Source organism: Coenobita brevimanus, chromosome 66 (genome assembly GCF_032717465.1).
Source record: "Coenobita brevimanus isolate Jiangsu-jjx chromosome 66, ASM3271746v2, whole genome shotgun sequence".
Taxonomy (NCBI): Eukaryota; Metazoa; Arthropoda; class Malacostraca; order Decapoda; family Coenobitidae; genus Coenobita; species Coenobita brevimanus.
Window position 1 is genome coordinate 34859024 of NC_137019.1, and position 12792 is coordinate 34871815.

Below are 12792 nucleotides of genomic sequence, written 5' to 3' on the forward strand. Positions count from 1 at the left end.
AAATGTACATGGCCAAATTCCAGCCCAAAATGATGATCAACTTAGAATAAAGTTTGTAGACTGGTCCGAACGAAATTTGATGCACAGTCCAAATTCTTCCATTCTCTCAGCTTCGCCAATTGCTTGGAAAACTATCTCTGCCAGTGCCACTTTCTGCATTCGTTTAATCCTCTGTGTGGCAGAATCTATGGTATTTTATTTCAGCAACTACCGAATGTATACAGTGAGGTACGGATCACCCTTTTGCTTTAAAATGGCAGGTCTTTTAATTACACGAGCAAATTTACTCAGCATCAGAACCCTTGAAGTTTTTATACTTTTTGCACCGTATTCTCGTAGTTTAGGAAGGCTCCGTACCACCTCTTCCTTAGCCATTTATTTTCATATATGGTTGATGTATAGCCTTTAGTACGTTCGTTATGCAGAATATGGCGACATTTGAATGATCTTTATAACACAGAAGAGGACAGTAAGGTGAAATAGGCAAACTAAATCGCTTAGAGAAAGGTGTTAGGGAACTTCCTAAACTGACAAGAATTTGGACTTTTGTCTGTGATCAAAAGCCTTTTGCACGAAATTTATGCAGCATATGGCGACATTTGAATGATTTATATAACACAGAAGAGGACAGTAAGGTGTAATACGCCAACTAAATCGCTTAGGAAGATGTATTAGGGAGCTTTCTTAACCGACAAGAATACGGGTATGATATGGTATAGTGGAATGAACTACAGCGGAAGTTGTGGTGACGGCGCTGCGGGGGGGAAGGAGGAGATTGTAGTGGTGGTGGTAGTGGTGGTGGTTGTAGTTGGTGGGAACTGTAGTGGTGGTGGTGGTGGTTGTGGTGGTGGATGAGATAATTGTGGTTGGTGGTGGTGTTTGTGGTGGTGGTGGTGATGGAAGAGATAATTGTGGTTGGTGGTGGTGTTTGTGGTGGTGGTGATGGAGGAGATAATTGTGGTTGGTGGTGGTGTTTGTGGTGGTGGTGATGGAGGAGATAATTGTGGTTGGTGGTGGTGTTTATGGTGGTGGTGATGGAAGAGATAATTGTGATTGGTGGTGGTGTTTGTGGTGGTGGTGATGGAGGAGATAATTGTGGTTGGTGGTGGTGTTTGTGGTGGTGGTGTTGGAGGAGATAATTGTGGTTGGTGGTGGTGTTTATGGTGGTGGTAATGGAGGAGATAATTGTGGTTGGTGGTGGTGTTTGTGGTGGTGGTAATGGAGGAGATGATTGTGGTTGGTGGTGGTGTTTGTGTTGGTGGTGGTGGTGGTGGTGGAGGAGATAACTGTGGTGTGTGATGGTGTTTGTGGTGGTGGTGGTGGTGGTGGTGGTGTTGGAGGAGATAATTGTGGTTGGTGGTGGTGTTTGTGGTGGTGGTGGTGGTGGTGGTGTTGGAGGAGATAATTGTGGTTGGTGGTGGTGTTTGTGTTGGTGGTGGTGGTGTTGGAGGAGATAATTGTGGTTGGTAGTGGTGTTTGTGGTGGTGGTGGTGGTGGTGGTGGAGGAGATAATTGTGCTTGGTGGTGGTGTTTGTGGTGGTGGTGGTTGAACGAATAACATACAATTTTATAGTACAGAATCAGAATCAGAAATAAATCGGCAAGGGAGAGGTGTTAGTAAGCTTCCTAACTACAGGAGAATACAGCCCTACGAGACCAAGGAAGAAGGATTATGAAGCCCACTGGAGAGAGAGAGAGAGAGAGAGAGAGAGAGAGAGAGAGAGAGAGAGAGAGAGAGAGAGAGAGAGAGAATATGGAAACAAATCAGTAGTATCTGAACTCATCCGACTCTGAGCATAGACCAAACACTTCCTCCCCTGAGATCCTCGTAATATCTTCACATGTCATCACTTGGGTGCTAATATCGTACCGTCTATAATGACTAAATTTTCGGTCTATCTCATTCAGAATTGGTATGATGGTGTTAGAGGGACATTTTTTTTTTTTTTTTTATGACATGAAGGTGGATCTGATAGAATATTAGCTGAGAGTATTATAATGAAAACAAGATTACAAAAATATTCCTTTCCCCTACATAATCTACACTCCATTTCCTCTCTCCATCTTGAATACCGAGTTGTAACAATAGATTTACTGTAGATTAAGATGCTAGTCATGGAGAAGTGCTATGGAAAGGATGCTGAGCTGTCGTATTGTCTTATTCTGCCTCTGAGCTACGTGGAATAAGCTGCAGAAGGGCGAAAATCTGAGCCAAGTTAAGGTAAAAGGACTTTAAATGAGAGAGAGAGAGAGAGAGAGAGAGAGAGAGAGAGAGAGAGAGAGAGAGAGAGAGAGAGAGAGAAGTAACATAGGAATACTAAACATAAAACGTATAGAAATTTCATGCACACACAAAAAAATAAAAATAATGCAAAGAAAAATTCAAATCAGTATGAAAATGAATCAATTTAATAGTGTAAATAGGAGTAAGAAAAGTAGGGGGAAAATTATGAGGAAATAAAATTGAAAGTTTTATGCAGTACCTCCAAATTCTCTGAAGATTTCCATTAATGTAGTTATTTTTCTTCCTCTCTCTCACTTTCTTTTCTCTCTCCCTGTGCCTGCCTCTTCGTCTGTCTGTTTTCACCTTTTCTTTCTTACTCTCTGATTTTCTTCTCTTCCTCCCCTCTCCGACTGTTTGCCCTTCTACATCTCTCCCTCCCTCTCTCTCTCTCTCTCTCTCTCTCTCTCTCTCTCTCTCTCTCTCAGGAGGTGCGGGCGGAAGAAGGTGGCGAGATAATGAGAGGCAGAAACCCGAATTTGGTGAGACAGAGAAACACATAGAGGTGATGGTTGGAAAAAATGCTCGTCTGCCCTGCATTGTTCTCCACCTTAACGACAGAGCGGTGAGTAAAAGAGGTAATTTTTATTCTCTCTCTCTCTCTCTCTCTCTCTCTCTCTCTCCCTTCTTACCTACTTCATTTTCCCTCTTTCCTCTCCATCCTCTCGCCCTTCTCTACATTCTTCACCTTTCTCTGGCCATCCTTTCTTCCTTTCCTTTTTTTCTCCCCCTCCTTATCTCTCCTCCTTCCTCCCTTCCTTCTCGGTTTCCTCCCCCCCTACTCTGGTGTCTTCCTACCTCCCACATCCTCTCTTTTCCTTCTTTCTCTCTCCGTCCTTCCCTTCCTCCTTCTCTTCCACCTTCACACCTTTCCTCACTCCCTACCTCCCACGTTCGCTTTCCTCCTGCCTTTGTTTTTCCTTCCCTCCCTCCATCTTCCTGCTTTTCTCTCTCTTTCCTCCGCGCATCATCAAATTACACTTAGCGTAACTCCAGCGTGGGGTTACGCCCTTAGGTACGCAGAAGGTACAGAAGAGAGAGAAGGAGGGAGGAAAAAGACGAGAAGGAAGGGGGAAAGAAGGAAAGATAGGGAAAGGAGGGAAGGAGAGAAGGAAGGAGGAGAGGAGGAGGAAAGAAAGGAGGAAAGGAGGAAAGATGGAAAAAAGAATGAGAGGAAAGAGGATGGGAGAGATAATGACTAAGGTGAGGGATAAAAGGAAGGGAAAGAATGTGGACAGGAGGGACAAGGATGAAGAGGAGAGAAAAATGAGGAGAAAAGAGGGAAGGAGAGAAGGAAAGAGGAAGTAGGGGAAGAAAGGAGGAGAGGAGGGAAGAAAGGAGGAGGAGGAAAGAGAAGGGGAAGAAGGAAGAAGAAAGGAAAGAAGGAAGAATAGTCAGAATGGGAGGAAACAGGGAAGAGGAGAAGGAGGAGGAAGATGAGGAGGAGGATGAAGGAGGCAGGAAGGATGGATATAGAACACCATATCAATTTAAAGGTGCAAACTCTTCACCACAACTACATCACCATCACAATCATAACTACACCCTGCAACACTTCCATTACCACCATCACCACACAACCACAACCACCATCACCACAACCACAGTCACCGTCACCACAACCACAGCTACATCACCACCTCCATCATCATCACAACAACCACCACCACCACCACAAATACTGTCTGAACCACTTCCATCACCACCACCACAACTACAGTCTGCACTACCTCCATGACCACCGCAACCACCATCCACTCACTTGATGTACTACTACGTTGGCTGTTTTAGATTACTCCTGGTGGCCTAGTGGATTAAGGCACTTTAACTGGGTAATTCCCGTACGGGCCTAGATACGTGGGTCTGTCTGGGGTTTACTGTTCACATAATGCCACTCAGGGTGGAGCAACTGGTCATTCTCCTTAAATTCGGGGCCAAGTAGTGTATCCTTGGGTCACTATGCTCCTGATGGCGTAATAAAGAAGAACTGAAGGTTGACTGAAGAGAGTGTAATATATGTATCTTTCGCTTCTACAGGTGACGTGGCTGAGACGAAGAGATCTACATATACTAACCACAGGACACCACACATACTCAGCTGACGACAGGTTTCAGGTATGTCTCTCTCTCTCTCTCTCTCTCTCTCTGGTAGAAATCTCGTGTCGGAGGGGCGTGTGTGCCAACGCCAAGAGACGGCTGTAGGGTTTTCTATTATTTGAACGCTACCGGGTACATGGTGTCGCCTCCTTGTTTTAAATTATCTGAATTACTGTAGCCAAACCTTGTCCAGCTCACACCCAAGGATCTCAGGGGTTTCAAAGGGGGTACTTAAGGACTGGGTGTTTTATTACTAACTCTCTCTCTCTCTAACGACCCCCTAACTCCAACAGGTGGTAGCAGGGGCAGAGGAGTCGTCGTGGCCTCTGCTAGTAAGGTCAGCCCAGCCAAGGGATTCAGGAGTGTATGAGTGTCAAGTGAACACAGACCCAAAGATGTCCAGACCCGTGACGCTTACTGTAAAAACTGAGACGGACAGCATGATGGAAAGTAGGAAGGCAGGTAGGTGGAGAAATGTGGAAGAAAACAGATGAGCAGGTAAGCATGTCTACCTCCATATCTCCATTTTGATGCTGGGTATATGGTTGGGATAAAAATTTTGCATAATATTGCGTCCCCTCTGCTTCATACTTTAAATTTCTGAGTAATATTCCTAAACTGAGAGAGGCTTGGTATGCTTCTCTGTCCATATATCAGTCTGTGATAAAGGTGCATTAGGGAGGAATGTGATGGACATGCTGTAAATGTAACGTAGACGCAGTGGAATAGTTGGTCAGTTTTTACTCCTAACAAAACACTATTTCTGCAAGTATGAAGTAGAAGCTTGGTGTGATTTTTTGTCCATAAAAGAGTCTATTTGATATGATACTTGGGGATGGAAAGTGGTGGACATGCCCTAAATCTGAATTAGCCCAGTGGAATGGCAGGCCAACTTTTATCACTGATTATATTATTCTTTCAACATAATCTGCTGCATTAATAAAGTGTTTTAGGATACATTTTCTCTCTACAGCTGACTCGACCGTACCTCTGGGTGTGACCAAGAGCAAAGTGTTCGTGGCCAACAGGACAGCAGTGACTAGAGACGGTAAGGCTGAGCACAAGGAATGTGAGGGTGTGACAAGAGAGGGTCTGCAAGTACGTGGATGGACAGGACAGTATGGGAATTAGAGAGTCAGAAAGAAGAGGGTTTGTTGGTGGATGGAGTGGACAGTAAGGGAAGGGCAGGATGAGAAAGGAGAGGGTTAGAACATGGGTGGATGGAGGTGACGGCAGGGGAATGGAAAGATGAGAAAGGAGAGGGTTAGCATATAAGTGGAGGTGGGTGGATGTGACGATAAGGGAACGAATAGGTGAGAATGGTGAGGGTTAGAGCGTAGGTGGGGAAGTGGGTGGGTAGGACAGGAGAGGCTTAGAATGAAGTTGTCTATTCATGAAATTAACACGAGTAGAATGAGTTGGTTAGCATGCGCATGGATTCTTCTCTCTCTCTCTCTCTCTCTCTCTCTCTCTCACCATGTCCCTCTCCCTCAGGTCATCTTCGTGTTGAAATACAAGGTCCCTCAGAGGTCAACATTGAAGAAGGGTCAAAACTAAGTCTGAACTGCGTGGTAACTTCAACCTTGGGGGCAGCGGCTGTGGTCTACTGGTTCCATGATAGTCGACTGCTTGACTATCGTGGTCCTAGAGGCGGTGTTAAACTCAAGGTAAGGAGAGGTGGTTGGATAGTCGACCATCTGAGACACTAGACTAAGAATAATAGTACTAGAGAGGGTGCTAAAATGTGAGCAAGGAAAAATAATTGAATAGTAGATTTTTTACATTATTCTCTTGACTCTTGACTGTTTTTAAGACATTTGCCGACTATTTTTAGACTATCTGAAGAGAGGTAAAGGTTGGTTAGTCGACTACTTGACTATCGCGGTCTTAGAGAGGCGTGAAGCTCAAGGTAAGATAAAATTGGATAGTCGACCATTTAGACTGTCTTTATTAGACTGTTTTAGACTATCAGTGTAAGAAGAATAGTACGCTGGATAGTCGAGAGGTTAAACAATCACGGTCTTGGACGAGGCATTACTTTCAAGGTAACAAGAAAACGATAGGATAGTCGACTATTTGTACTATCCACACTGTACTATTTCTGGACCAGTAAGGAATCAGGAACTATTGGTTGGATATTTTACTCTCTAAGACTTCCTAGGTTGCTTTCAGACTATGATGTTGGGGGAAGGATAGTCTGCAAATCCGACTACTGAACTATCCTGGTCCGGAAGAGAGAGAGAGAGAGAGAGAGAGAGAGAGAGTGAGAGCACTAAATCCCCTTCTCCTTCCCTCAGATCGACCAAGAGCGAGGGGTAACGGCGGCCAGACTAGAAGTGGAAAACGTGGGTATGGATGATGCTGGAATGTACTCTTGTGTTCCAGCCGGGTCTCATCCAGCCTCCATCAGGGTCCACGTGCATACCGGTGAGGAAGGAAGGAGGGAGAAAAGAGGGAGGGAAAGAGGAGAGAAGAGGGAGGGAGGGAGAAAGAAGAAGGAGGGATGGAGGGAGAAGGAGAAGAAAAGAGAGGCTTCTGTACTCTTGTGTTCCAGCTGGCTCAAGTTCAGCGTCCATCAGGGTCCACGAACATACCAGTGAGGAGGGAAAATAGGAGGGAAGAGGGGGGGCATGGAGAGAAGAAGGAGGGAGGGAGGGAGAGAGATGAGGGAGGGATGGAGGGAGAGAGAAAGAAGATAGGGAGACGAAGGAGGGAAAAAAAAAGGTGGATTGTGAAGGAAACAGAGAAAGAAAGGGTAAATGAAAGATTGGCGGTTGCTGAGAGGAGAAGGTAGAAAGGTAAGGGAGGGAAAGAAGAGCGAGAAGAAGAATGTAAGAGGGACAGAAGAGGAAGAGACGGAGAGAATGAGGAGGGGAGAGACAGACTGGTGGTGGAATGGTGTGGGTGTGGATGACGCTGGATTGTTCTTCTAAATTCCAGTTGGCTCAGATCCTATACCAGCCATAGTCCACGTAAAGCCAAATACAAAAGTAAGTTCGCCTCTCCTTTCCCTTACTCTCATGTTCTCCCCTCACCCTCCACCTCCCAGGACTCCAACTCCCAAATCGCAATCCGCCATCTGTGAGTGTTAATATGCGCCTCTGTCCACTACATCATTAAGTGTCAATGAGTGCCACGATGAGAAGGAGGCAGGGGAGGTGAAAGGAATTTTGTAGCTATCTGTACATTCCCGTGACATGTGCAAGATTTATTTCTTTTGTGTGTGTGTGTGTGTGTGTGTGTGTGTGTGTGTGTGTGTGTGTGTGTGTGTGTGTGTGTGTGTGTGTGTGTGTGGAGTGAAAGTACAATTGGAGTTTATGTTATGGTGGCTGTGTTTGTGAGTGAAAGAGTATTAAGTCGTTGAGGGAATGTCCATCACGTGCGAACATGCGAAGTCTCAAATGTCCATCTCTATGTAGCATTGAACCCAGCTGAGGAAGAATGGCAGGCGCACACTCCACTGGATCGTCCTCTTGAGGATCTATAAGTAACATGCAAGAGACTATTAAACCATTCAGCCATATATATATATATATATATATATATATATATATATATATATACAGAGAGAGAGAGAGAGAGAGAGAGAGAGAGAGAGAGAGAATATTTGAAAGCAGGAGAGAAAGAACAGGTGACATAAAATGGTGTGTGGCACCATCTGTTGCATGTAGGAAGGCTGCTGGGCTTCAGGGAACAGACTGTCCAGAGTATGTGAGGAGGCAGGGAGGGAGAGAAGAGGGAGTGAAGAGATATCGAGCAGGAGAGTACGAGTGCGGTGGGTGGAACTGGAAGGAGAGGGACGCCGAGAAAGGGGTGGAGAGATAAGGTGAAAAAGTCTGTAAAGAAGAGTGGCATTAGATAAGCGGGTACAAGGATAGACAAATACTCAGACAGACAGACAGTAGATAGATAGATAGACAGATAGATAGATACTACACTGATAGATACTGAGGTGTCATGGAACAAAGACTATTTTCATTTATGTTTTTCCACAGGCAATCAAGAAGCCGCCATACAACAGAGTGGAGTTAATGACACATCCAGCTGTCCACACCTTCTGCATCCTCTCCCATACCTCCTCCCTGCCTTCGTGTTTCTCTCCCTCCTTCCTACCTTGCCTACCCTCTCAGATGCCCTTTCTTCCTCCCTACCCTTCATTCTACCTCTTCCTTTTGTCTTTTTTCTCTCCCTCTTCTCTCTTCTCCCTACCTTACCACCTCTCCCAAGCTTCTTTCTACCCATTTCCTTTGTTTGCCTTGATAGACTGTCTTCTTGTATGTCGGTCTTTTGTTTATTCTTTCTCTGTCTGGCTGTGTCACATTTCTATGGTTTCCTAGACATAGATCTTTCGTTTTTAGGTCAGTTCTTCCTTTCTTCTCATCTCTATCTCCTTCATTTAATGTCTGTTGCTATTCCCGCCCTCTTCTTTGTTTTTCATTCTCTTTCTGTTATGGTAATCAAGGTCTTTATTGTCCTATCCTTCTGCTATTCATGTTTTCTCTGTATCATTACCACTGTTTCCTTGCAAAGTTCCTCTTCCCCATACCACCAACACCTCTCCAACTTGCACAGAGGGAGGAACCGACGAGGCGAAGGCTGACACCGTAGCTGAAGATTCTATAGATTAGTATTTGGATAGTTTTACATCTTAAAATGTTCCGTAACGCTTGCTGATAAAGAGTGTAATGAATGTTAATCTACTGGTATGTTTAATAAAAATGATAATGATAATAAGGCTGAGGATTAAACGTACTTTCCTTTACCTCCTCTGTTTCTTGTGTCTTAGAGAACTCTTCAAAATAAGAACGAGCCTGTAATTTTTTAGGTGATTTAGTTCCTCCTTGCATCAAAAGAAGAAACTATTGTAACATATTATATTGCTTAGTGTCAGCCACTGTGAAATATAAGCCTTAGGAAGACAAACGAGAGAGAGAGAGAGAGAGAGAGAGAGAGAGAGAGAGAGAGAGAGAGAGAGAGAACATAATGGGCGGTATTCTCGTGTGGTTAGAAGCTTACCAACGCCTTCTCCTTACCGATTAATTTAAGAATGTGCTCTGTTACAGTATTCATGTGTTATTTATGCAATGGGTGTCATGATAAGGAGGGCGCAGAAGCGGTGGTGGTGGAGGTGGTGGAGTGGTGGTGGTGGTGGTGGTGGTTGTGGTGGTGGCGGCAAGGTGGTGGTGGTGATGGTGGTGGTGGTGGTTGTGGTAGTGGTGGCAAGGTGGTGGTGGTGGTGATGGTGGTGGTGGTGGTGGTGGTGGTGGTAGTGGGTGAGCCATTAGCGAGGGGGAAATTGCTTCACGGGACACTGACAGCCTCGTTGCAGGGGTTAATAAGAGGCTTTGTCTCGTACTCCCGTCGGATAAGGAAGCTCTCTAAACACTTCTTGCAGAGCGATTTGTTCCTGGATATGGCTGGTTAATATCCAATTCTGCGTTATTTATGAAATGTATGGTGATACTGGGAGGACTTACGAAACTCGGAAGGGGGCAGTAAGGTGTAACAAACAAAATAAATCACCTAGAAAAAGGTGTTAGAGAGCTTCCTCAACTGAAGAGAATACTGGCCTTTGTATATTTCGTGGCGGGGTTATGGGCTGCAGGAGTTCCTTGTAAAGACAGCTTACGGTATATACATTATTTTGGCGTTAAGACTGGCGACTAAGACAAACGACGTGCACTCCATATCTGCTGTGTGACTTGTTCCAACTCTCCTCGCGAATGGCTAACAGAAAGGAAAACAAAGATGCCTTTTGCGGATTCCATGGTGTGGAGGGATCCTAGTGACCACAAGAGAGATTGCTACTTTTGCACGACAAATGTGTGGGATTTTCTTCCAAAAACAAAATCAGCATCGTTTATCCAAATTTACCGTCGGCAGTGAGACAGCTCGATTACACTGAGGACCTTCCCATTCCAAGGCCACCAACAAATACATGTGTATTCCAGACTTCAGATGAGGAGGAAGATGGAGAGACATCTGGAGCAGCTGCCCCGGATTCTGATTTCGAATGTCAGCCGTCTGGCAAAGTACCCCATCTAGTCACCCAAGGCGATTTTAATGATCTTGTACGTGACCTAAATTTATCAAAACAACAGTCAGAACTACTTGCTTCGAGATTGCAAGAATGGAATATGTTGCATCCAGACACAAAGGTGATGAGTTTATGGAAGTGATAAGAAAATGTAGAATATTTTTGCTTTCAAGTCAGACGGAGGAGTATGCTACTGTAGCAAAATCGCAAGTCTGTTCGAAGCTTTGGAACGATTTATGATCCTGACGAATAGTGATTTTTATTGACTCCAGCAAATCAAGTCTGAAGGCTGTTCACCTTCACAGTAGGAACCTGTTACCCACAATACCACTTGTTCTAGCTCCTGAAATTAAAGAAACGTAAGAATCGATGCAAAAACTCCTCGTTTTGACTGAGTACGACAAATTCAATTGAAAAATCTGCGGCAATTTGAAAGTGAAAGCCATGCTTCTTGGAGTAAAGGAAGGTTTCACAAAATACTGATGCTTCCTGTGCTTATGGGACAGCCGTGATGTGCAGCAGCACTATGGCCTTCCTGAAGTTCCTACCGAACGTCCAAGCGGAAGAAATTATACTTCTGCCTCTTCACATCAAGTTGGGCTTGATGAAAAACATCGTTAAACCCTTGGATAAGGCAGGTGCAGCCTTCGCATACCTGAAGAAAGTCTTCCCTAAGATTAGCGATGCCAAATTGAAGGAAGGCATTGTCGTTGTCCCACAAATTCGTAGTCTGGTGAAAGACAGTTTGATGCAACCCTCGAGGCTGACGAACTTAGGGCTTGGATGTCTCTTAAGAAAATTTGTGCTGGTTGTTTGGGCAGCCATGGCGGTGAATATCACGTGGAAATCATTGAAGCGCTTCTGGTTGTGCACCATGAACCTCTCTGCAGTATGTCCCTTAAAATCCATTTTCCTCACTCATCTCTTTTTTTTTTTTTTTTTTTTTTTGGTGATGTTACTGACGAACAGGGTGAACGTTTTCGCCATGATACAGGTATTGTAGTAATGGAACAATGATACCAATGTAGAACTTGCGCTGGTATGATGGCGGACTATTGTTGGATGGTGACATGGGTAACCGATGTAGAGAACAAAGTGAAATAATCAAAAACCGTATTTTGAGTACTTGTATCCAGAGTGAAATTTACAATACTCTTGATTTTGTTTCTGCATATTACTTTTACATCCTAGTTAATATTTTTTTTATTAAAAAAAATATATATATTCCCGGCATAACCAGGACCAGGAGCATATTGATTTCTGACTAGTGGAAGAAAAATTTCAAGGCTAAATTTCAGAAAATCTTTGCGTGATAAAGAAAAGGTGAAAAAATATTTGTAATTAGCACCGCCAGTTTAACACAAATCACCATTTCATTTCTGAACTAGATAAAAAGTTGAACACTTTGCCCAGTAGTGTTGTTAATGTTTTTGGATGATTAGGCATTCATATGTGATACCTCATGTATCTTCTGTTGCGTTTGGCACGTTTTTGCTTATTTTTTGCACCAACATTTACTGTTTGTTGTCAAAATTTGTTACAGTGTGAAAATGTTTCGGAACTCGCTTCCACAGATTGGTTCCCCCCCAAACTTCAGCCTACAGCAGTTCAAATCCAACTCTACAGATTATTTTGTGAATGGAGGACACCTGTAATCTAGTGAATGGAAGTTTTTTTTTTTTTTTTAATTGTTGGTCATTCTTCTGTTCATCAATTAACAAAAAAAAAAAAAAATCAACAACCTGGCCACGCCTACTACTACGCCATTGTGTTTAGAAATTTTTGGTCACTAATGAGAACTCGGTAAGATAAATTATTCGTATAATTTCTTTACGAACACTGACAATGACGAAAAGTTACTGAAATCTGCAATGGGAAGTAATAGCGAGTGGCTGTCAGGATTATATAACCCTTTTCCATGGTTTGGTGTGCACAGAGAAAGGCAGTCTTTAGTATGTTGTGTATGCTAAATAACAAGTTTTTTAATGACTATGATATTCTCTCTCTCTCTCTCTCTCTCTCTCTCTCTCTCTCTCTCTCTCTCTCTCTCTCTCTCTCTCACACACACACACACACACACACACACACACGTGCTATCCCTGAGTTAAATTATGCGAGTGTTTACATGGATATGAATGTTTTGTGTCCAGCGAATGATATGTGTGTAGCGTGAGTCATGGCCAGGCCGAGTCATCAGTTGTATTACTTATTGCCAACACCCATTACCTTTATTAGAGATAATTTAAGAGGTAATTTACTACTTAATTTTACCATATCAGTTAGGGAATTTATTACCTTCATTTACCTGATATATTAACAAGAATTAAGAGTTTAGGAGCGATATTTACTTGATGTAGTATACCTCCCCTGTTCTAGC

The 12792-nt window shown here is 43.7% G+C and overlaps 1 protein-coding gene across 1 annotated transcript; it reads left to right on the plus strand.

The window, feature by feature from the left end:
- The first annotated feature begins 1298 nt into the window (after positions 1-1298).
- Positions 1299-12070, plus strand: LOC145405339 (myosin light chain kinase, smooth muscle-like). The gene is made up of 11 exons (XM_080276750.1): positions 1299-1391; positions 2751-2846; positions 4319-4396; positions 4672-4840; positions 5352-5426; positions 5873-6045; positions 6676-6805; positions 8374-8468; positions 10330-10393; positions 10922-11304; positions 11990-12070. Exons 1-11 carry the CDS (start codon positions 1299-1301, stop codon positions 12068-12070), a joined length of 1437 nt encoding a protein of 478 aa, XP_080132876.1.
- The last annotated feature ends 722 nt before the right edge of the window (positions 12071-12792 follow it).

Bases quoted from the DNA above. Each gene is read 5' to 3' on its own strand.
- LOC145405339 (XM_080276750.1), top strand. From the start codon at position 1,299: ATGGTGTTTGTGGTGGTGGTGGTGGTGGTGGTGGTGTTGGAGGAGATA. The intron at 4,397-4,671 runs GTATGTCTCTCT...TAACTCCAACAG, and splicing joins CAGCTGACGACAGGTTTCAG to GTGGTAGCAGGGGCAGAGGA. The intron at 8,469-10,329 runs GTGTTTCTCTCC...TGTGTATTCCAG, and splicing joins CATACCTCCTCCCTGCCTTC to ACTTCAGATGAGGAGGAAGA.